Source organism: Pinus tabuliformis, chromosome 9 (genome assembly GCF_031772625.1).
Source record: "Pinus tabuliformis cultivar Carrire ecotype Pingquan chromosome 9, CPIR1, whole genome shotgun sequence".
Classification (NCBI taxonomy): domain Eukaryota; kingdom Viridiplantae; phylum Streptophyta; class Pinopsida; order Pinales; family Pinaceae; genus Pinus; species Pinus tabuliformis.
This window is the reverse complement of record NC_142307.1, coordinates 555309774-555336298: the sequence shown is the minus strand read 5'-3', so window position 1 is coordinate 555336298 and position 26525 is coordinate 555309774. Positions and strand designations below refer to the sequence as shown.

General features: G+C 32.8%; 1 protein-coding gene across 1 annotated transcript in view; it reads left to right on the top strand.

Moving 5' to 3' along the window:
- LOC149149721 (protein STRUBBELIG-RECEPTOR FAMILY 8-like) overlaps nucleotides 1-26302 on the top strand; it is a 29553-nt gene extending 3251 nt beyond the window's left edge. The window contains 4 exon segments of the mRNA XM_089442569.1: nucleotides 25440-25526; nucleotides 25648-25781; nucleotides 25860-26016; nucleotides 26174-26302. Coding sequence (XP_089298695.1) covers nucleotides 25440-25526; nucleotides 25648-25781; nucleotides 25860-26016; nucleotides 26174-26302 — 507 coding nt within the window.
- The last annotated feature ends 223 nt before the right edge of the window (nucleotides 26303-26525 follow it).

Genomic DNA, 26525 nt, shown 5'->3' with positions numbered 1-26525 from the left:
AAACAAATCCTAACCAATCAGATTCTTCACCTTCATCCAAAACTCTGATAATTCCCAATGAAATCGAATCCAATATTGTTGAGGATATGTAGAAAACTATGACAAACATCACCTTTCATGATCTTAGTAAATTAAAACATCAGCAAAAGCTACTTTTCAAAGAACTCAAAGTAGTTCCCACTACCCTACTTCTTGCCATAGTAATATCACAAGCAGCTCAGGAAATGGGAAGCCCCCTAGTATTTCTATAAACAAAATTGATCCAATCGACATCGCTCTAATTGGATGAATATCTAAATCTCATACTCCGCCATTTCTCCTTACTTTTGAAGTCTCTAATAAAAACTTAAATAGATTTTTAGTAGATTCTAGTGTTTCATCTAACATTTTTCCTAGAACAGCCTGTGCTAAGTTAAACGTCTAGCCTCATAAATCTGTCATATGAATGGTACAATTAGATCAGTCTCAAGTCAAAGTTGTCAGAGAATTTAATCAAATAACCATTAGAATTTCATCAAACCCAAATTTTTTTCAAGTCATTAATATACTTATAGCTGATATTCCTGAATTCTATGGCTTAATCCTTAGTAGGGACTGGTCAGAAAAGCTCCATGGTTATTTCACAATCGACTGGTCCCACATGTGGATTCCTTATAACAAGAATCCAAATCAGATAAGGGTTGATCGAGAGAAATATCAAAAATATATAGTGACAGAACTAGAAGGACAAGATGAGTCGGTAGGATATAGAAATAATATATTCAGAAACTATTTTGTTGAGTCATTCCTAAGGAATTTCAATGCTCATACTTCACCTTTCTTAAAAAAAATTGTTGTATCTCAAATAAAAAATTATTCCAAAACAAGTACCTCTAAATGTGTGAATTTTGTAGATAAACCTGTACACAAATATTTATTTTGGAAATTATTTTTTGATGGATTGAGATCCAATGACGGAGAAGGGGCAGAATGCATATTAGTTAGCCCAGAAGGAGAAAAGACTCTACTAGCATGTAGAATTGAATTTTATTGCACAAACAATATTGATGAATATGAAGCATTGGTTCAGGGTTTGCACAAAGCAATTGGTCTTAATATCAAATGCCTCCAAGTGTTTGGCAATTCTAAAATTGTCGTTAGGGAAGTAAGGAATATTATACATTGTCTATTAGGACATTTGAAACACTATCAATCATTAATCCAAGACCTGACCTCACATTTTACAGCGTTCAATATTTCCACTATCCCAAGACTCCAAAATGCTAGTGCTGATCTCCTAGTTAATGCGGCTTCCAAGCTTATTCCACCAGAATATTACATCCTAGATCGATTCTCCATTGAAAAAAGTTTTAGGCCATATATTCCTGATAATACCACCAACTGGAGAGTCTTTAACAATGATCCTGATATCGTAAGCTCCCTTAGTTTAGGAGGCTCGTGTGATGACTAGATAGTTGATGAATACCAACTAAAGCAAGAAACCAACAACAACACTACACCAAAATTTGTAGTTAAATTGGAAGATTTATACGATCTCAAACATAGACTAAAATGATCTACTAATTCAAAACTTCAGAGTTTAACTCTAAGGTATGAATTAATCAATCTTGGAACTGACATGAAACCACAAAACATCAATTTAGGTCTCAGACTCACATTGGAAGAAAAATCAGCTTTTATACGTCTATTGAAACAATATAAGAATGTCTTTGCTTGGAATTATGACAATCTTAAACCAATAACACTTGTATTATTCAACATAATATTCCTATGAACTCTAATGAAAAACCTGTTCAGTAGAAATTAAGTAAAATTCATGTTAATCTAGAAAGCCAGATTAAATCCGAGTTAAATAAACTAGTAAAAGCCAAAATTATTTTTCCTGTCAAGCATTCCAGGTGGGCCTCCCATCTCATCCCAGTTTGAAAGAAAAACAATGATATTCATATTTGTATAGACTCTCACAATCTCAATAAAGCCTACCAAAAGGACACTTTTCCTTTGGCTCCTATGGAACAGATATTACAATCAGTTGCAGGCTCAGAACTAATGTCCTTTTTAGATGGTTTCTCAGGTTACAATCAAATTTTAGTCCATCCAAATGATCAAATGAAAACTATGTTCAGAACAAAATGGGACACTTATGCCTATCAAAAGAGGCCATTCGGACTAATTAATGCTGGTGCCACGTTTCAAACAACCATGGACATCGCCTTCAAGGGTTTAGTAAATAGGTGAGTGGCAATCTACTTAGATGATATAACTATATATTCCAAAAAATGTAGTAATCATCTAAAAGATATAAAACAAATCTTTGAACATTGTCAAAATTATGGGATTTCCCTTAACCCCAAGAAGTATTTTTTCACGTTAAGTGAAGGAAAACTCCTTGGATTTATTGTTTCCAAAACAAGAATTCATATTGACCCTAAGAAGATTAAAGAAATTTCTGAAATACCTTTTCCTGATAATAAAAAATCGATGCAATCTTTCCTTGGTCAAATAAATTTTGTCAAAATATTTGACCCAGACTTCTCAAGAATTTTATTACCCCTTCAAGCCATGATAAAGATAAATTCTCTATTGAAATGGGGTCAGTTGGAACATGAAGCTTTTAACTTGATAAAACAAGCAATCATAAATGCCCCGTCTTTAGCAATGCCAAATTTTTTTAATCATTTCACTTTGTACACTTTCACTTCCCACAAATTATACAGAGCCATATTGACTCAAGAAAATCAAGACAAAGCCAAAGCCCTAATTTCTTTCTCTAGTTCTAACTTATAGGGAGCTAAATTGAATTACTCAGATGTTGAAACATAAGCTTACTATGTTTTCAAATCAATAAAACACTTCAAACCTTTCTCAAAACTCACACCAAGGTTATAGTACCATTCCGAGGAGTAAGAAATCTTCTAGTACAGGGGATGTGGGTGAAAAAAGAGAAAATTGGGTAATGGCTATTCAAGAATATGAGATTGAAATCAAACCAGCAAACATTATGAAAGGTTAAGGTTTTTGCAGGATGTTGGCAGGAGCATCGAATATGTCAGAATTACGGCATTTAGGTGATGAGGTATGAATCGATGAGGTAAGACTTACTAACACTGAATCAACATATTTTGATATAATATTCTATTTAAAAATTGGATATGCTCCTCCACATTTGAATTATAGGAAGAAAAGAGCCTTGAGGTTTAAAGCTAAACAATATCAAATTACCAACATTGTGTTGTTTAGAATGAATTATGATTCTATTTTTCTTAGATGTCTCGAGAAATTTGAAACAGAGAAAGTATTGCAGGAACTTCACAATGGATTGACTGGCAGTGACATTGCAGGAGACGCTACAGCACATAAAATTCTATGTGCAGGCTATTACTGGCGAACCCTATTCAAAGATGCACATAATTATGTAAGGAAATGTAAGATATGTCAAACAGCTGTCGGAAAACAAAAGAAGCTAGCATTACCATTACAACCATTCAACATTGATCAACCATTGGAACAATGGGGATTGGAAATAATAGGTGATATTGTTACTCACTCTTCTAAATAGCATAAATATATCCTTACAACCACTGATTACTTCACCAAATGGGTCGAAGTAGTTCCACTCAAGGTAGCCAATTCTTAGAATATTATTGAATTTATAGATCAATTTATCATCACTAGGTTTGGTTTACCTTTTGCCTTAATGTTTGATAACGGATATTACTTTTCAGGCAATGTTATGATAGATTTTTCTCTTAAAAGAGGCATTAAATTTAAATACTCTACTAATTATTATCCACAATGAAATGGGTTAGCCGAATCCAAAAACAAAACCCTATCAGGATTATTAAACGAACTATTGATCAAAGTCAAAAGAACTTGCATAAATCTTTAGTGTTTGCTCTATGCGAAGATCGAATAACTCAGAAAACCTCCATCGACACTTCTCCTTTTAATCTGGTTTATGGGAAAGAAGTTCTCTTACCAACAAACATACCTATTCCCTCGTTTTCCTTAGTTCAATTCATCGAAAAACTCCTTCATCGTCTATGAAACTTAGACAATTACAAATCCTTAAACTTGAGGAGGAACGAGAAAAGGCTAGAATCACCCATGCACATCATCAACAGTTAGTCAAAGCATCCTTTGATTCAAATTCTGTATCTTCAAAAAAATTTCAACTCGGAGACTTAGTGTTGAAATGGGATAAAGTCCACGAACAGAAAGGCAAGCATACTAAGCTCGAACGAATGTGGCTTGGCCCATTCTAGATTGTCGAGCTAATAAGCCCATTAACTTTTCTATTACAAGATTTAGCAGGTAAGAGAGAACCTCTATGTGTTAATGGGCAGGACCTATAGAAATATTTTCCATAGAGGATAATCTCTTCTGATCACTGTATAGAATATTCTTTAGTTAATTTGTTTTGAAATAATAACACAAGTTGATAACATTTGCGTTTGGTTTTACTGAAGGATAGTTTCACTTTTTATTTTTTTTTTATTTTTTTTTGTATAAGTAGAAATGGTTATGAAAATTAATCTTCATTCATGAAATAAATAGTTGAGTGCCCGGCACAAGCAATCCAAACTCTAGATAAAATTAACAGAGCCAAATTGCAAAGTGAATCCATTCTTCAGATAAAACCTATTTGCAATTGCAAATTCTTCAACCAGACAAGTATCGATAAAACCTGTTTACAGATTACAAATTCTACAACTCGGCAATAAAACATAGGATAAAATAAAATATTTTTGCACAACATTAATTAAATACATCGGTCAACACAAATTAATATAAATTCAACATCGAATCGATCGCTATAGGGTCGCAGTGTGGATTTACTGTGCGCAGTTTCCGCATCACCATTTCACACATATTACGATATGCAGTTAATAAGCAGCGGCGAAAAGGGATGGGGATGAAACGGATGTAACATTCATTGAGATATACAGGTCAAATTGAAACAACCGAATAAGTCAAATCACATGACTTTAGACAGAGTGCGGAGGAATCCATGATTATTTGAAAAACGACCACGAGAGCCATCATCATCAGCGTCACCATTTGAAAGCAACGGCGTGTAGTGGCTGTGCTCGTAAATCTAACGAGGAGGCTGCATGGATGATGGGATGAAGGGAATGATGCCTATAAGCCCTTCCACTATTCCCTTCACACTTATTTTAACTTCAACTGCCCTTAATCTATTATAATTTTAAGTCTTCCTCGTATATTAATTACATTTAATAATATAATTATACATATAATTAATAATTTACTATTGTAATTGTGATAATTTTAAAATTGATATAAATCGAATTCAATTATTTTTCTTTCTAGTTATGGTTTAAGATAACATTGCTCCAAAAAAAATTCAATGACTGCTCGTCTTTAACTATGTCAAAGGGACATATCATTACGTTTACCTCACGAAGCTTGAAAATGGTTCAACTCGTCGTCTCTTCCAAATTATATTGAAGAAATAGAAATTCTTTCCACAAATGAGAATGTTTCGCATGATGAAGGGAAATTTCTTTTTATTACATAAATAAGGTGGTACAAATCTCGGTGGGAGAAATTCAGCATGAAATTGTGGAGTTTAGTCTCCCAGGTATTAGCTAACAGTTTTTTTTTTTTTTTTTTCTCACTTCTCGTAAATTTTGAATCCACCTTTTAATAGGACACTCTATATTTGGGAGGTAGATAATCGTGTAAATATTTTGTTTTTCCATCCTTTTACTATCATCTTTTTTGTATCTGCGTGCGGTTTATTTGCAGACATCTTCAAATATAAGTTATGATTTGAGATGGTACTTGGTCTTATTCTATCCCATTGGGGGCTTAAGATTTCATTGTGTACTACAGGGATATAAGTGATATCATCAGTGTCTATTTGATATATGGTCTCCCATACACTATCTGCCCTATAATGTATATTCTCATCTTATATGAATATAATGCAGCCTTTTTTCTTACTGAAAAAAATTATTAAATATGCTTTATAATTGTGTATTTTATTTTTAAAAAAAAAAATTTATAATTCAAAATAAGAAAATGTATGATATTTTTTTTTTAATTGACACCCAGGTTAATATCCATAGTAAAAAGATTTTATTAATAAGTGAGCATTTTTACATCGAAGCTGATGTTTAATTTTATTAAGGTTTGCTGCCAAATTTATTCATGATATATTTGAAAGCAAATTAATAAATAAAAAGTTATTAGAATGTTGATTATAGATAAAATAATATATTTAAAAGTAAATTAATGAATAAAAAATTATTTTAATATTGATTGTAAATAAAATAATTAGTAAATACTAAAAAATTATAATAAGTTTGAAACACTTATTTTATAATAGATTTCACATTATTAAAATTTAAATAATAATAATAATAAATATTAAAAATTTATTTTAAATTATCATTATTATTAATTATAAAAAAGAATTAATATATGAATATAATATATATAATTTTAAAAATAATATATAATAAGAAAAATATGGTAAGGCGATAATAAATAATAAGAATGGTATATCATAGATACCGAAACACTTGTAAAAATGATCTTTTTTCCAATTATATTAAAAATTGAAATACTTAAATCTCCACTATCTATATAATAATTATTAATAATTAAATTAAAATTATGAAAATCTTATTTCAAAATCAAATATCTTTCATAACATCATATTTCAAAAATGAAAAATAAAATTATATCATAAAAATATATAATTATTTCTATATTTAACATAATATTGACCTATAATAACCAAAAACATTAATAAAAAAAAATATCAATACCAATTTTAAATAAAATATTAAAACAATAATCTTAAATATAAATATTATTTTTTTAAATTATTTTATTAAATAATAATTTATATATATTTCCTCCAGTATCCTTTAAATTTCAATTCCAACTTTCCAAGTAACAGAACATGAGCAAAGAATTGAAATGAAAACTACCATATACCCATATGGATTAAGGTAAATAAAAACGTGATAAATTAGAAAATATTTATAATCATCTACCGCTTCCATAATAATAATAATTATAAACTCTATATTTTTTTTGTAAGTTGAGTAAGACTCACACCAAAAAGATTATAAACTTTATATTAAAAAAATTCAAATTAAAAATTTTATATTAAAAATATGTAACTATTTTCATATTTAAAATAGATTTTATAAATAATATTTAAAGATATTAACCCAAAAAAAAGGAACAAGGAAGTTCATCGATTACTACAGGTGTTACTAAGACTCACACCAAAAAGATTATAAACTTTATATTAAAAAAAATTCAAATTAAAAAATTTATATTAAAAATATGTAACTATTTTCATATTTAAAATAGATTTTATAAATAATATTTAAAGATATTAACCCAAAAAAAAGGAACAAGGACTACAGGTGTTACTGCGCTTTCTTATATTTCGCAAATTCCAAATCCATTCCCTTCGTGCTTCCATTTCCAGAACCTGGCCGGGACTACATTGTCCGGCTGAATTCTTGGTCTGCTGCAACACGCAGTGGCAGAGCATGTGCAGCGTGACATGACATGTCTCGAGTCGTTAAAAAACCTTTACGGTGACCATCCGTGAAAGAAATGTAACGACAATGAGCATGTGCATCAATTTTGACGAGCTCCTTTCATGCAAACATAGTTTTGTTTGCTTGCTTGCCAGCTAGTTAGTGTTTTTAGATCTTGTGGTAATGGTTTCACATGATGAAAAGTATGTATTGTGGTAAATCAATGTGATTTATTAAGTAGTTTGTTTTTCCATTTTTATTATTTTGTTTGAGAGATACACAAAACCTCTTATAGAGTAGGGTAGAGTAATGTAATTTAAATTAGCGGTTTTCATTGTAGTTTTAGTGCTTTTGTTACAAGGATGAGGAAAATTGAGTATTATTTTCTTAATGATATACAAGTGGGTTAATATTCTTTTATTGTTTTTAAGTATTTCTATCATAATTTTTTGTGTGCTTTCTCTTCTTTTGCACCATTGTAATATCAACAAATTTAACCAATCATTGTGTATGCATGCCTAAGCATCCATGATCTTGCTAGCTTCCTTAGAGTGGGGCAAAATCATGTTCTTATATCACTGCTAGCTCACTTACAGTTGGCCAAAATCATGTTCTTATATCACTATAGTGTTCCAAATAAAAATTTACAGCAAATTACAGAGACACAAGGAAGTAATGATAATCAAAAAATTTCAAACATGCACATCAAAATACACATGAAATTGAGCCAAACCACTCGACCATTTTATTAATACATAAAACTAAGTACATAAATGACAAGGAATGATAGAATCCAGGGTTGCTAAAGCAAGCATGCAATACCTAGGGGAAGATCTAAGCAAACTCTAATTGAAATGGCTCAATTAGTCACAATGCATTGCCCATAAAAATTCTATTGTTTTTGTTGCTACTGGAGATGAACTGTGATTTATACTATTATTTATACCATCAAATTTGTTCCAAAAATTTGCAAAACTAAATAGAGGCTTCTCTCACCCAAATCTACCAAACCTAGAAAAATCTTGGGCTAATTCTGGCTGCCTCAAAAAGCCCCAAAATGTGCAAATTGCCCAGAAAAAATATTGTTGCTAGAAAAATCAAGAAGAATCCAGAAGAAGTTTGGCCTAACTCCAAGCCAAAATCAAACCCACAATATGATGCAAACTGCCCACTAACAAGTAATACACCCTACTATAAGAATGTATGGTTCTGGCCCCAATACTACTCGGAAAATTTTGTAAAATTATCTATAGACTCCTCACACCCCAACGAACAAAACCTAGATTTTTTTGCGCTGATTCCAAGTGACCCATAATGCCCAAAATAGAGAAAACCTCTCAAATACACACTTATGCACCAAACTAAAAAGAAACTAGTGAGAAATGATAAAACTCTCCTGCAAATCACTGGGAAATTGTGCACAAATATCCTCTAACAAATAGTTATTACTCCCAACTAAAAATTCCCAACAAATATCAATCCCAAACACTCACGAAAAACTTTGTTTTCCAACCCCTACACATGCTCTATAAGAGAAATTTTAGCCCAACTAAAAAGATACATGAACACTTCTGAAAAATGGTGCCAAAATTTTAGCCCAACTAAAAAAATACATGAACACTTCTGAAAAATGGTGCCAAACTCCTTTAACTAGTAGAAAATCTCCTACAAATACCTGAAACTTGAAATAGAACAATGATGCTTTAAATAACTTCTAGAATTTGTCTTCTACGCTCAGAGATAATGAAGTTCTAAATGAATATTCTGCAATAAACTTTCAAATCCTCTCCTAAAGTGACACTCGAATTTCACCAAAAGTAAAAGTAAAATTTCCGCTTAAAAATTCCTTGTACTAGTTGACTTAACTACGCTAATAAAGAAACATACATTTCGTTCACTTTGCTTTCTTGGTATAAGTTGGTTAATTAAGAAACTTATATTTAGTTATCTTTAATATTTGCTTTGCGATCACGTAAGCTGTGGTTGTGATTATATAAGAAGTTTGAAAAACAAGCACACGGCCTGTCGGCCACATTTATTTAGTTTAAAAGATGGTATGAGTTTGTGCCTATTTTAAGGCTTGCGGAGGGAATCGTCGTATGAAGAGGGTTCACCATATTTTTCTATGTGGTTATTATTTCCTAGTGACACGATTAAGATAACATTGCACTAAAAGGATTCCATTAATGCTCGTCGCTAACTATGTCAAAAGTATATGTGACGTATATTTTACTCGCAAAGCTTGAAAATGGCTCACCTCACCGTCTCTTCCAAATTATATTGAAGAAATACCTTTTACATAAAAGAGAATGTGGAAAATTTGGAAATCCAATTCCAAAATCAACACTAGGATTAGTATAAATATTTGAAAATGAAAAAGAGAAATATTAATAAAGTTAATAGATTATATTTAAAAATATTGAATATATATGTATGTATGAAGTAGGTTAATATTTTTATTTATAAAAAGATATACATATTGTTCAAGGAGATTTAATGGTTAAAAGTATGTATTTTTTTTAAGAAGTTATGGGATTAAAATCAAAGTGTAGAGTATTTATGCCTTACTAACCTTAGTAGTCAAATAGTCAAATCACTAATATAGAGTCTCATACAACAAATGAAAATAATCATATATATATCTATATATATATATATATATATATATATATATATATAACTCTAAAAATGTTAACATAATTACATAAAGAATCTCATAGTTTATCTAAATACTTTGTTCTAATAAACATTAAGACATTAACCTAATTTCAATGATACATTATATATTGTCAAAAATATTAAAAATAATCATAAATTTTTACTAAATTATAATTTTATTTTAATTTTGATTTTTTGTTTGTTTATTAAATTGTGTGAGTCTTGAGATGATTACATGTTTAAAATTTGGCTTCATAAATCTCAACTCAGAGGCATTTAAGTCATAGCTCTAGGATCTCATCTCCCCTCGGCCACACCAACACTTAACATGGTTGGATTTTTTCTAGTAAATCTAATTTAGAACAGAAGACCTTCACATCATAAAATACCTTAACAATACAACCCATCTCCATCTATTATATACGGGGAAAACTTTATTTTAAATAATTATTATTAATTATTAAAAAGTTATATATTCACAATTAAAAAAAATAAATTTTTTATAAAAAATAAAAATAAATGAAAATCAAATTTAATAATATTTTCTTAATTAAATTGAAAAGAAAATCATTACTATTATTATCCACTTAATAATTTAATTAGTAATATTTAAATTAGAACTTTGGAAACCAAATTTTAAAACCAACCTAATATTTTAAAATTAAAAAATATTATTTCAAAAAATATTAATGAACTTAAGATCTAGTATCTTCAACAAATATTAATTAAAAAAACATATATGCCCATGAATGAAAACATTATTAATCACATGTTTGAACTAAAAGTAATAATTATAACAGGGATAAAATATTTCAAAACTAAAAAATGTTGAAGAGATATGTAATATGTTAATATTCGGTATAATTTTTTGGTTAACTATTTTCTCTAATTATGGTTTTTTATTTTAAATATGTAAAAAAGATTACAATTTAGATTAAATATAATTTAATTAAACTAAAAAACAATAAAGATATAATATTTCATAACAAAAATAAAATAACTAATAAAATATTATATTGTTGTATGTTTACAATATAATCTTCATCTTTTGACTGAACCTGCTCATTGGCTTTAAAATGATCATTCATCCTAGAAGCCATGGTGTCCACAAATCGATTCCATTCTAGACAAGAATTCTCTAAATGTCGTCCTTCGTGGAACTTACTAAAGTTATCCTTCACAATTTGGTCTGTTTGGAACACAACATTAGAACTCTGCATAGATTTAACTAGCTACCTACTACTGCTACCTGATGTCACATTCTTCTTATGCACAATTCTGGGAGGCCTGTTGTTCACTGCTGTCTCGGTTCTCCGTTGCTTGAGTTCTGCTACTTCAGTTGTCATGGACTTGAGGAGATGAGTAAGGGTCTCAATTTCATTTGTTTCTTTTTCTTTACCTTACTCACAGCAGTTTAAGACCTCCTGCTCGTGTCTTTGGAGTCCTTAGTCGGTTCATAATCTAAAATGACTCCAATCACGTGCAGGTCTTTCTCCACATCAATTTCTTCATGGCAATTTTCTAAAAGTGTTGGTTTCGTAGCTTGCTTGATGAACTGCGCAATGCTGGTCGACAGTGCAGATGTTTAGTAGTTGACTGTGATGGAGTAATGAGGTTTAGTGTCTACAGTGAACTTGTTCAAAATACGGTTAAACCTCTGGTTAAAATCATTCACTTTTTCTTTCTTCTCCATCTTAAGACTACCTAATTATTTCAACAACATGGCGGGGGTTTTGTCATCAGCAAATTTCTCAAGGAAAATTCTCTTGAACATCCGCGAGTTCTGAAGGGAGTTGAAAGGAAGGTTGTGGTACCATACAACTGCTATGCCATCTAAGGTACATGGAAACAGTCTACATAAAGCATTTTCATAACGTACCTCGAGTGTCTACAGATTTAGGTAGAGTGTGCCTAGATGGTCTTCTGCCTTCACTGCTTTGTCAGGGCCATACTTCGTTAAAATCTTCTCTGCGTATCTTAGCATCTTGTACAAGACACCTAGGAGTGCCAATGGGCCCTGTGTCATCCATTCCAGATTTTAATTAGCCATATTGTCCTCTTCTTCATACTCCTCCTCTTCCTTTGAATCAGACAGTTCAACCTCCGAATTTGTTGGTTCGTCTCCACCTCCGCCGAAACCTGAGCCAAAAAGTACGTTGTTAAATTCTTCTCCTTCCAAGAACACATGAGGTTCCTCTTCATTCTCGACAACTTCTGCCATCTCTTCAAGAGTCGTGAGGATTAATTCTTCAACAAATGAGACTACCACTCCTCTGGGTGTATTCTTTTACTTCCTCTGCGAAGAGGGAAGAATGTGTACTCTTGGAATCAGTCCAACGACTTTGGAAAATTGACGAGTGATGGGATGAACAATGCGAAGGTGATGATATGAAGTTTCTTGTTTGGGTCTGGGAGTTGAGGAGTATCCAAATTCATAGTTGCGCATGGGAGAGAGGGAGTTTGTGTTACTGCCTTGACCAAATGATGGATACATGGCGTTAAGAAGAAATTCAACCATAAACTACTGGTGGACCTCCTTCTAGCACCAGAAATGTTGACAGTGCTAGACCCACCAATATTTAAGGGATCTCCCTGGTATGACCTCAAACTGTTTGGTGTAGAAGTCCCATTTGGTACGATGGCCTGGTTGCCATTATCTTAGAAATTTTCCTTAGCTCTTGTTGTTCAACACATGAGAGTGTTATGCTTGTAACTTCAACAAAGTGAGGTGAGTGTGCACGGTGAGTGCGTGATGTAACTCTGTGTCTAGGTTCTCTTACTGTCAAAAGGGGGAAGTAAAGTGAGCCTCTTGATGAGAGGGAATAGTCCCAACCCAGGAAGAAACACATGCGAACAACAACAAGGGTTTGTTCAGCACCTAGCCGAATAGTCCACAATGGATGTGATAGTAGTGAAAACCAAAGTTCAAGGGAAAACACGTACACCGTCCAACGAGTAGTCCACATGGGTGTGACGGTCGTTAAAACCAAGAAAACACAAAGATGTTCTGTCTAATGTCTGGCGGAGTAGTCCACACAGAAGAGACAATAATGATAAACAATAAAGCAAATATTCAACAATGTAATAACTAAAATAACCGAAGTAGTTCAACTATCTTAGTACACCTTAAGAAAACATGCATTACACACATTTAAAGAATAGTCTTACAAATGGATAACAAACATGCGAGAAAATGTGCTCACTTGAGACAGGCTTCTGAATTAAGTAAAAGTTCCAAGACACATATGTACACCATACATCACTAGTCCCAGTAGTGGGACATTGGAGCCACTCCTTGCTCCTCAAAGAACAGAATTCAGACTCTCAAGGCTATGTGGGAGGAGCCAAGGTGAAAAATCCTTTGTTCATACAATGAGGGCGTATATATAGCCAAGGGGGGATAACTAACCCTTGTGACTCTTCGACTTCCCTCATGCCTATTTGACTTCTTATGAATTTTCAACTTACATGAATATTTAACTTCATATGTGCGTCTCTTGGACTTTCACATTACATTACATTTGATTACAACAAGTATGACCCATAGTAGTGATGTGGTCGAGACAAGTCATGACACAACCCGACATGACACTGTTGACATGTACTAGCTGACTGCGGTGTCTGTGTAGAGATGGTATGTTGTTGAGTGATGGTATGCTCTCTTTGTAACATGTCTTCACCTCCGCATGGAAAATTGTGCAGGGTCTTCTATGGTATTGGTATTTTCTTGATGGTGCATGTGTATGTGTCCCTTTCGCTCGCAGCTTGATGTGCTTCATGTGTTTGTTCAACTATGAGAAAGTCTTCTAGCATGCACTCCTTCTTCATCATGTTCGTCATTGTGCCATGTTTCATCAATGTACCTCTTCTTTCAATCACTCATGAAGAGACAACATCAAATCCAAAAATATTCTAGTCTAACATGATGCATTGTTTTTCGTTTCAGTGCAGGTGATAGGGAGAGGGACAAGGTACTGAAACTGCGTAGAGCACAACTCAAGTCGGGATGCGAGGCTCTGGAGCACTGTCAGGAAAAACTGTGTAGATGTCACTGGGAGGAAGATTTGTGCAATCCGAGACAATAGTGACATCTAAATGGCAGGACCCAACTGACAGGAAAATTGCGCCATTTCCGGGAGGAGGACTAGGCAGGGTGTCGGGGAACTGCTAGGTAATTCTACACATTTTTCAAGGGGAAGACTATGCAGGTCATCCGGGGGTCCATCTAGGGATCTGCAGAGTTTCTCCGAGGAGGAAAAAGCGAGTAGTAGGAGGCACTGGAAGATATTTCTGTGCAATTTTCTTGAGGAGGTTAAGATTAGGCTATAGGAGTTACTAGTCAAAACTGCACAATTCTAGGAGATAGTCTGGGACAGGCAGCGAGGGCTCTTGGACATAAACAAGCAGTTTCTGGGCTGAGTGTAGAGGGGGGAAGCAGGGAAGGTGACAGTCAAAACTACATAATTTTATGAGGGAGAGAAAAGCACACCAGTAGGGGGCCTGCTTGTTAGATCTGCGCAATTTCCTGGGATAGTACAGTAACATGTAACAAAGGCTTGTCCCACATGTTTGTGCAATTTTTGCAGGCAGTACAAGGCAGGCAGGCTGGAAAATTTCTGCGTAGTTTTTGAGATCAGTGCAGCCCTGGGTCACAGCTCAAGTCAATTTTTCCAGTTGATCAGAGGGAGGTTTGATGGGTGATCTTGCAGGAAGCGCAGATTAGAACGGGTTTTGGGACAACTTCTATGCAGTTTTGGGAGACAATCGGTTGGATCACTTCTAGGATTGCGTAGTGCAGGTTTCCCTAGAGGACGAACTCAAGCTCTGCACAGTTCTGGGTAGCAGAGCAAGGTCACTAAGATCGACGTCCAGTTGAAGGAGGGTTGTCTAGTTGACAAATTTTCAGGAAAATTGACTAAGTGTGAAAACATGGGAACTTGTGCATTCATGACATTGTGATTACACACTTAGCATGACTCTACAACAAGACACCTCAAACCAACAATACAAGCATGTGCTTAGTGAGACTGACTCGATGGTTAAGAGTGACAAGTGTGACACTTGAGATAGATCTTCGAATGACCGTGATGACACTTGCGCGAAAGTCATGAAACTTTGTGTGTGAGTACAACTGATGTTCACAAAGCAAAAAAAACTCATGCACACAAATACAAACCTTCAAAATCACCAGAACAAGATCGCAAGCATGAAATATCAATCAAAATGCCAAAAGACGAATGGGGGTCGATTAAGAAAAAAGGGTGTAAAAAATCGACAAGAGCTCACGGGATGAGCCCGACTGTTTGCAATCATCAAGGGGAAAAACAAAGGAAGGCTCTAAAATTTGGATGCAGGCCAAAATTTTTGAGGGTGCTGCAGTCGCTACAACATAAGCCTATGGACACACCTGTAGCTACAAATTGGAGGATGAAGAATACTACTTCAGTTGAAGAGGTCGATGCTACCATTTATAAACAACTTGTGGGGTCTTTGATGTATCTTGTGAACATAAGACCCGACATGTACTATGCAGTAAACAAGGCTAATCAAACTATGGTGAGGCCTACCAAGCTGTATTGGAAGGCATAAAAGAATGTTTTACGGTACCTTAGAGGCACTACAGAGTATGGATTACAGTATAGGAGGACAAAGGGAGTGAAGCTTCAAGGCTTCACCGATACATATTAGGTAGGGATTCCATTAGACAGGAAAAGTATTTGAGGTGTTACCTTAAGTGGTGGGTCTGCAGCTGTTTCCTAGTACAAGAAGAAGTAGAGGTTTGTGGCACTTAGCTTAACAGAGGTTGAATACATGGATGCAAGTCAAGCAACATGTGAGGCCATATAAATGAGGATAATGCTTGTGGGTATTTTCAGTCAGGAGATGGATCCGACAATGATATATTGTGATAATCAGAGTTGCATTAAGCTCTCAGAGAATTCGGTATTTCATGTCAGGTCCAAGCACATTGATATCAGATATCATCATTTGCGAGACCATGTACAGAGGATAATTATGTTGCTACAGTACATTCCAACTGAGGAGAAAGATTATGACATCTTGAAAAAGGCATTGTGAAGAGGTAAATTCGAATTCCACAGGTGGAGGATAGGGGTGGTGAAAAATCCGTTTTTACTAAGGGGGAGTGTTAGAAAATGTAGCAAGAAAGGCTCAATTTAAGTTTAGCCTTAGTCAAATTGAGTAAATCAAATTTCTACTTCAACAAGACATCTTGGAGGAAGTTAACTAGTGTGACATGACTCTTATAACTCAATTAGCTTAGTAATTTTGAGTTAGGGGTTTGGAGTTCAGTCACGCATGTGTTGATTTCTAATTTTAGCAATCTAGTTCAGTAATTTTCAGTTGTATTTAGTTAACTCAACTCTAACTATTGATAGAGTCAGTTGAAGGTCAGTTGTGCAGTGGGACAATAGTCTAACTTAGAGATATGCCAGTTAACTAATCAATTAGCACAAACTAGCTCATATATGCATGGAATTTGAATTGCTCAGCTGAGGTGGAGAAGACAAGGCTAGTGTAACATGAGTTGTATACTAGTTGAGTGTACGATAGTTGCATGTAGTCAGGAGATCAATTCCTTGGGAATTTTACTAGGAAATAGGGCCTTCCTTATTGTTTAGCAGCTCGAATTTGCTCATTTTTGTGCAAGGAAATAAGAGGTCGGTGGAGCAGAAAATTGGCTAAGTGTCGGCTAGAGGCTCTCATTCAGTAGAGAGAACAATTATTCTTTTGTAGGTTGTGCTCAGAGATGGAGAAAATAATTGTAATAGTTTCTCTATTCAACTGATTAATGCAAAGAGGCTTGAGGGGTTTTTCCCATTTTTGTTCCCCTAGAAATCACTGTGTACTTGTGGTTTTTATTTTTTCATGTCTATGCATGTTTTTATGAATTGTGATTTCTATTCTACAGCTTAGTAGAGTAGAATTGTGTCTCTTTTTTTTAGTTCAAAATATTGAGCATTTACAATTTCTATCAAATTTCTACAGATTCAACCAACCAAGTTATTGGATGTTTTAGTATGCCTTGAAAAGGCTAAAAAATTATTCATTTGTCGTGTCACAATATTTAACATTATTTATATTTTACTTCTTTTTTATACTTATAAATTACTCATCCGCATTATTGGATATTTTTTGTTATAGATTCTTGACTGTTTCACAAAATTTTGGTTAATAACTCTTTCATTTCATAGTTTTTTTAATATACTTTGGTTTGAGAAAGTTAGTTTGAAGAGGCATAAAGGTTAAACATTTTCATAGTATGTTGGGAAGCTATAATGGCATGTACAAATATCTTATTATTAATGTCACAAAAATCATATCTCTAAATAAATTTGGAAATTTTTATTATACCAATATATATATTTATAAATATTTATTATAGTATTAATAATATTAATTTTAAAAAGTTTTACAATATTGGTTTCTCTTAACAATTAAGTTATCCTTTCAAGTGAAATACACAACTAAAGTTACCGTTTTTTTTAATTAAAGCATTTATATTACTAAGAAAACATGTTTATATAGATATTCCAAAAGGCGCGCTCATGGGTTTGATATTTCTTCTCCAACTTTTACAAATGAGGGACAAGATTCTAAGACGAAAATGAAAAAACCAGAAGATAAAAAATGAACTAAAGTATGTGCCCAAGCCAACACCAATATGTTCACTCAATTCCATTGTGTTCTTAGCCTAACCAGACATGAAAATATCTTATATGAAATCAAAGTCAATACATTACAAAAACACAAGATACAAACACCATGATGCCACTATTAATACATCAAATACAAATGCCACAATGAAAAAGGGCCCTTGGCTTTCTATCCAAACGATGCCTTATGGGTTACCAAAAATATGCGAAGGAAGGCCTATGATAAACCACAAATTAACTATAATGTTAAAAAAAATACTACCCAAAGTAAATAGACATTAGAATTCTGCCAAAACTAGTCAAGGAAAAGGCCACAATATTCATAGTCACATGCCATGAACAAACATCGACAAGCCAAAGGTAAAACACCGTAGTTCTTACTGCCGTGCCTAAAGACATTGGCCAAAAAATTAGCCATTGAAACCATCCTGCATTCTCACTGGTTATTTTCAAAGGAGAAATTTGGAGGTACCCTTGCACTAGAACCAGGGGGGTCCATCAATTATCCATTGTTCAAGTTGAAAATGATATGATTTTTTATGTGTTTTAGTTGAGAATCAAACCTATCTAGACAAAACCTTCAATTCTTGATCATCCTTTTGATGTCTTCCAGGGAGGAGAAGACATGATATCTTTCTACTTGCTTAACTTTCAAAACGAGGCCCAAGAGGGTCTTCATCATAAAGTATAGATCCACCAAATTAACTATTGCTTCTTCCTGCCCCTAGTATGACCAAGGATAGGAACCCATGTCGACATATATTCCATAATCTCTAAACCTGAATGAGATTGATGTTCAATCCCTTTCTAAGTCTCCAACTTGCATATTTCTTTATTGGTCTCTAGAAGAACTGCATTGAAACCGATGGAAAACGAGTGATGGGAAAAGAGTCTAGATCCTTGCTAACTGTGAGTAGTATTGCCACCTCTGCCCCTCTTGCATCTCATTCTCTGGCTCAAGGACATGGCTTCTACCATTGCAACACACCTTGAGTAACTACTATAAACTCCGTTTTCTATAAAGAAACAAGAGAAGGAATTAGACTCTCCAAGTTATAAATTGAACATGGATAAAATTAGTGTTTCATTTATTATTGCCTTCAAATCTTTAAAATACCGTTGCTATTATCTCTTGCACTCCCCCCTTACCCCTCCCACAATTGTGATATGAAGTGGTGTATATATTATTAAAATCAAGACAAGAAACCCTTTGAAATATTTGGTTACTTCCATGTTTCTTGCCTATCTTTTGCTAGCAAGAGTCAACCACATATGCATGGATTCAATATTCACTCACTCTATCTTTAATTGTCCTCCATTGATGATATGTTTGAGTTAAACCAAGGACTACTTATAAAACCCACACCTCTTAATATTATCCAATTGTATTCATTTTGAGTGTTCGTAGAATCTATCATAGATGTGAGAGAGACTCTTCCTAAGTAGACTTGAATATCAATATGTCTTCCACATAGAATTCCAATAGTTTAAAAATGAATACAACACAAAATTTATCAAAGATATAAAAGTTCAAGTGCATTACATAATCCCAAAGGGTAAATTGTGTGTTCATATGAAACCTATCATGTTTTCAATGTTCTCTTCCATGGTTTCCCTTTTTATTTCACATTTGGTCATAACTAGATTGGTGGTCCAACTTTGTGAAGTATCTTCTCTGCTCAAATTGGTTCAATAAGTAATTAGTGTTTTCTAAGGGATAAATTTCTTGATGGTTGTATTTTTGTAATGTTGGTGGAGTATAACACTATTACACTATAGTGTTTTTACATCATAACTTTGGGTTATAAATGCATTATAAATATCAACTTACAATATAGTGTTTTTACATCATAAATTTGTGTTATAAATGCATTATAAATCTCAACTTATGAATTTTTCTTAGCATTTGATAAATAGTTGTTTCTTTTGTCTCATTTTTTCCACTTTGCGTTATAAATTTGTTGCAAAACTCAATTTTTGTAATGTTTTCTTAGCATTTGAAAAATATCTTTGGCGTTTGTTTCATTTTTGCAAAATTGGAGAATGCAAAACAATTGAACAATGCAAAACGCAAAAATAGTTGCAAATGTAATTTCCATTTTTCCACTTATGTGAACTTTTCATTCTAGCTACATCACTTGCATCTTATTACATCATATATATATATATATATATATACACACACACACACACACACACACACACACACACACACACAAAATATTATAAAACATGAGATGCACAAATATATGTTCCAATATCATATTGTGTTTCTATTTTTCTTATGTCTTTTTGGCATTATAATAATAATAATATGTATATATTTTTTAACATTACTACCAACTCCAACTGTGTAAGAGACTTTTTTTCATATATGTTTTAGTAATAATAATTGAGTCTAAAGGTGTATTCTACAATCCAGCATAGGGGTGATGCATGATTCCATATGTGTTCAATGTGGAGTTGACACATGTTCCTCTTAAAATAAAAATAAAATATTTTCTAAATAAAATGTAATATTGGCTATAGTCAAAAATAAAAATGAATATGCAATTAAAAGTATTATAAAACATCAATAATCTCACTATGGTCACCCAATTTGTTGTTGATATTACAATCCAATGGGGTAAAAATATTTCACTCACGGACTCTTAGTAATAAATAAAATATTTTGATGTTGACAAGATGTGGTATAATTTCATAACAAATTTAAAAAGAGATAAATTAATTACAGTTAAAAAATAGTGTGAGTAAGATGTTTAAACCTTATACTTAAAAAAAATCAACACAAGATTTAAATAAACTATTTGAAGATCTATGTTTAACTAATTTATGTCAATATCAACTTGGTCTAGCTGACCTAGAAAGCCCAAAAATGTGTAAATTATAGAGAAAATAATATTGCTCCTACTACTGCTAGAGAATAAATTGAAATTCTGACCCCAATAATGCCTTGATAGACCTATTGAAATTCTGACCCCAATAATGCCTGGATAGACCTGAGATAGACCTGAGATTGTAGCCATAGACTCCTCTCTTATAAACAAGTAAAAACCAGAAAAGGTTTGGCTTAACTCCAAGACAAAGTCAAACCCACAATAAGCTGGAAACTACCCCCTAACTAACAATACCCCTACTATAAGAATGTACGATTTTGGCCCGAATACTACCCGGAAAATTCTATAAAATTAGATATATGTTCCTGACACCAAAACCAACAAAACCCATAAATCGTTTGGGCTAATTCCAAGTGGCCCATAATGCCCAAAATAGAGCAAATCTCCTAGCTACATAATTTTACACCAAATCAAATAGAAATTGCTGAAAAATGATTAAAAAAACTATGTTATCCAACCCTTGCACATGCTCTATAAGAGAAAATTCGGCCCAACTAAAAGGTACATGAACATTTATGAAAAATGGTGCCAAACTCCTCCTCTAACCAATAGAAAATCCCCTACAAATATAAGAAACCTGCAATAGAACGATGATGCTCCAAATAACCTCTAAAGTTTGTCTTCTACACCCTAGGAGAGAATTTGAGAGTTTAGCAATAGAATGATGATGCTCCAAATAACCTCTAAAGTTTGTCTTCTACACCCATAAATAATGAATTTCTAAGTAAATATTATGCAATAAACTCTCAAATTCTCTCCTAGGGTGAGACTCAGTTCACTGAAGGTAGAGGTGGACAAAATTTTCGCTTGGAAATTCCTTGTGTTAAACAACACTAGTTGACTTGGCTAAGGAGCGCAAGCAAACTCTTCAAATTAGAAATGAAATCCCAAAATTAGAATGATCAAAATGAGGTTCTAGCCTTCCTTTTATTGTTGTTTTCCCTTCCTTATACCATAGTTTGATTTCTCTCACACTATATTTTGATACCATGGTTTGATTCTTCTCGTGGTTCAATTTCCTTTTCTATAACCTCCATAACAATTTATGTTCACTTTATTTTTTTTCCCTTTTCTAATTCTCAACGATTGTCTTTTCTCCAAATTTTATTTAGTACATGCACAACTTATTTTTCATAATTTTATTTATCTAAAAATACTTATTATTTGCCAAAATTGTAAAATTGAAATTTTTCGTTAACAAAATTATTAATTGAGAAAATTGCAAATTAAAATGAACCTAAACTAATTTACTAAAAACAATATGATCATGTATAAATTTTAAAAAAAATTGATGTTATAATTTTTTCTTTAGAGATTTAATTTATGTAACTTGGTGATTAAGATAGATTATAAGCGACATCTTGAAATAAAGACAACAGCATGTGGATTTACAGTGTGCAACGTACTCGTGACACTTTCATAAATATAATAATATGCAATTAAGAAGCACCTGCGAAAAGGGTAATACAGAGCTATGGCTAAAAACGGATGTAGCATTTATTGAGATATATAGCTCTAACTAAAACAACGGAAGAAGTCAAATCACGTTACTTAAGACAGAGTAAAAAACGACAACGAGAGACAAGATCATCAGCGTCACCATTTGAAAGCAACGGCTTGCAGTTGTTGCGCTCGTAATTTCTTGATCCAACAAAGAGGCTGCATAGTAAGAGAATGATGCCCGTATGCCACTATTCCCACCACACTTATTTTAACTTCAACTGCCCAACTTAATCTATTCAAATTCATATTCATCCCACTGATAGACTGGCTGGACGGAATAGTATGAGATGAAATCTTTGATATATATATATATGAAAAACATAATGTTTTCGCAATTAAAAAAAAATAAGTGTTCAATATTATAAATACAAATTAAATGGAAATTAAATTTGACAACATTTTTTTAATTAAATTAAAAAACAACTTTCATATGTTCTTCAATTGCATGGCTTCCCAACAAATCTGGTATGATTTTTTTAAGCACCCTAACTTCACTTCTGTTGATGTAGCTTTTGCCTGGTGGGGAAGACAAGATGCTATCAAACGCCCAATCTTTCCCACAACAATCTGGTGCCTTTGGAAATGGAGGGATTTAAATTTTTTTGAGGATTCAAACATTTCCTTCAAATATGTGCTGTCTTCTGTCTCAGCACTCTTTCCTCCTATCTCATGACTGCAGCATGTCTTGGAGGGTATTGAGTTTATATTTTTGATCCTGAAGGTTGTAATCAGAAATGTTGTGGGTTTCTTTTCCCATTCCTGAAGTACAGTGAGTCAATGGTGGTGATGACTTTTTCCTCAAGTTTTCAATATGTTCCTATGTGATGCGACAGCTCTTCCTTTTCTAGATGCTAATGTTGTTTTCTCCTAAAATATATGACCTCTCAGTGAAGGTCTTGTTTCATGAGACCCATCAGAATTATGATGTATATATTGCCTTAATATAAATATAATGCTTTTCTTTCTGAAAAAAAAATATTTTAAAATGGAAAAAAATATTTAAGAAAAATATTACAGGAGCAATATCATATGTTGAACATATAATAGGGGAAAGGGTTTTTATATTGATAAGTATAAAAAAATGGAACTCAAAGTCAATGAAAAAATATAAAGGGGTATAAAAAATATTAATGAAAAGATAGATACTTACAACATCTAGTGAAAATATAAGTTTTTTAAATAAGGAAGGTGTATAAGGTTCATATTGGTAGGGGATTAAATATGAAATTTTTAGAGTTATTTTCTAATATGTAGTCAAATTAAGGGTATTTTTTAGTATTTTTTACTCAAAGGTTGATTGAGTAAAACCCCATATATATATATATATATATATATATATATATATATATCTGTCCATGAATGAAAACATGAGGAATTGCATGTTTGAAGAATATAGTAATTATAACAAGGAAAATATATTTCAAAACTAAAAGAAATGTTTAAGAGACATGTAATTATGCTAAATGTCCTCCCCACCCATTTTCCTTATTTATGGGTTTTTTTTTAAACGAATATGTAATAAGGGTTACATGGTAGCTAATACTTGCAACTTAGCTTAAATATAGCTTAATTAAACTAAAAAAACAATAAAAACATAAAGATTTCATCACAAAAATAAAACAATTAATAAAATTTTGTATTGTTGAATGTCATCACAAAAAATTAAGAAATTCAATTAACTAGTATTATTTATATTAACATACATACATTTTAATATATATATGTGTGTTTTATATATATCGTTAAATTTATTAAAATATGTTTTTAATATAATAATAAATAGTCTTAAATTTAAAATATGAACAAAAAAAAACTATAATTCATGAAAATGAAAATAATAAAAAGATTAAATGAAAAGGAAATAAAATGAAAAACGAAAAACAAAAAATTAGAACTAAAATGAAAATTACTAAATAATTTATAATAAGATCTCAACCAACCAATTAATTATTATTATTATTATTATTTTTTATTTTTTTCGCGAGAAAAGCTCTAACTTTCTATTGCAAAACAAAAAGTTACATAGTATATGCTGTGAGCATTCAAGTCACTGTATCATTTGTGATCATAGATTTTGCCAGAGAAAGATCTCCTGTAGCCATCCCAAGTTCTGAAAAATCAGTTTGTCGATGTGAAAAATCAGTTTGTCGATGTGTTGTGTGATCGGACTTTCCATCACTTAAAGAGGCCCCAACAGAACCGATCCGTTCATAAGCATCGTGGCTATTTCCCATAACCAAATCAACCAATTAATTAAAAAAAATTAAATTTTTAATACTAAATTATAGATAAACAACATAATTTTTTATCCATACCAATTAATACAAAATATATATATATATAATCCCATATAATAATAAAGATCCATTTTTTTTTTCTATTTAGCTCCTAGCCACTAACAAATCCGTTTTTCTCGGCTGGCGTAGAGGTCTCTTGCTTCTTTGTAAAACCCTTTTATAATTAGAATTTATTTAATTATTGCGTCGGTTCCACGCTTACTCCATAAGTCGAGGATCCCGTCGATTTGTGCTTACCAAATGCGCACACCGGTTGTTTGGGCCCGGCTGGCCGACGACTGCACATACTCAAGTCCGAAGTTGGATTTCAGATGTTATTCGGGTTCAGATCCTTGCCTGCCACTCAATTCTTTGCCCCGACTTGCAGATTCGCGAATATCTTTTCTTTTAGTTTAATCAATGTATTTCAGTGGCAAACGTTTTCCATGTTCAATTAAATTATATAAAATGTATAACAGCGATTGCTCACCAATCTAAGTGTTCTGGGGATTAACGCTTCATCGAATCAAACCTGTGTTTCAATCCAAATAAACAGAAGTCAACGCATTCAACAGGGCGAGTCCAGGGATTAGCTATTCAAGCAAAGTTATATAGAGACACCTCATTCAAAATCGAAATCAAAACAACACGCTACAGGAAGGAACATCGCAAGGAATATCAACGGAGAAAAAAAACTTCTATTCTCACACACCATTACTCTTCTCCTTCTCCCACACCATGAGGTGATCATAAATATATATAAATATTTTTCTTAAAAATTATATATATATATATATATATATATATATATATATATATATAAAATAAAAAATCAATATAATTTATTGATATATTGCTCAACTCTCTCTTAAATTCCAACTCCCACTCCAATTCAAGTCCTCTAATATTTTGCTTAATGATGATTTCAACCCTCGTCTATCCGACAGTGGAATTGCTAGCCTCAATCCAAATTTTGAGTATCAGGTGTGATTCATGATGGTCTAAAATGAACATTTCCCTTCTCAACCTTTTCATGAGGGTCAGCCTTACCGGAGAGGACACTGAAAGCTAGAGGACTAAAATTATAATGATGTTTTGTTTTCAGGTTCAGGTGCTGGGTTCATTTGGGTACAGTGCTCCTAAATATGTCATGTCAGGAATCTATACAATGAAGAGTGATGTGTATAGTTTTGGAGTGGTAATGCTTGAGCTTTTGACAGGTCGGAAGCCCTTGGATAGGTAACTCTCTTATTTTGAGAGAAACTTGTGGGTTGTACCAAAATAAATACCCTTCTAATTCAGTTTCTCCTTCTGCAGTTCAAGAGCAAGGTCAGAACAATCATTAGTAAGATGAGCCACCCCTTAGCTTCATGATATTGATGCATTGGAAAAGATGGTTGATCCAGCTTTGAAGCGAAGTTATCCTTCTAAATCTCTCTCGCGCTTTGCTGATATTATTGCCCTCTGCATTCAGGTATTGTCTAAAATATCTAAATTCAAGCATAAATTATAAACTACATCCAAAGGTTGGAGATACTAATTTGTATTTGTAAGTTACAAGAGAAAAGGAGAAATGAACAGTATAGGCATAGGAAACATAAGTTCTGAAAATTCGTTGCTTGGCGTGGTAGCCTGAACCGGAATTTTGTCCTCCAATGTCTGAAGTGGTGCAAGCATTGGTTCGTATGATGCAACGGGCTAGCCTCAATAAGAGGATGACAGGAAATGAAACTGTAGACCGCGATCCTACAGATTATTAAATGAAGTGAGATTGCTTTGCTTGTACTCCAGAATAAAAGATTTAATTCTAAAAAGCTGGTACTGCCTTCTTTGGACTTTCTGCAACAGTTGAAGAGTGGATAACTTCATTATTTAGCTCCTAAGGCCTTCTTTGGACTTCTACAATAGTTGAAAGAGTTGATAGAAACATCCTTCGTTGGACTTCCACAACAGTTGAAAGCATTGATAGCATCATTATTTTCA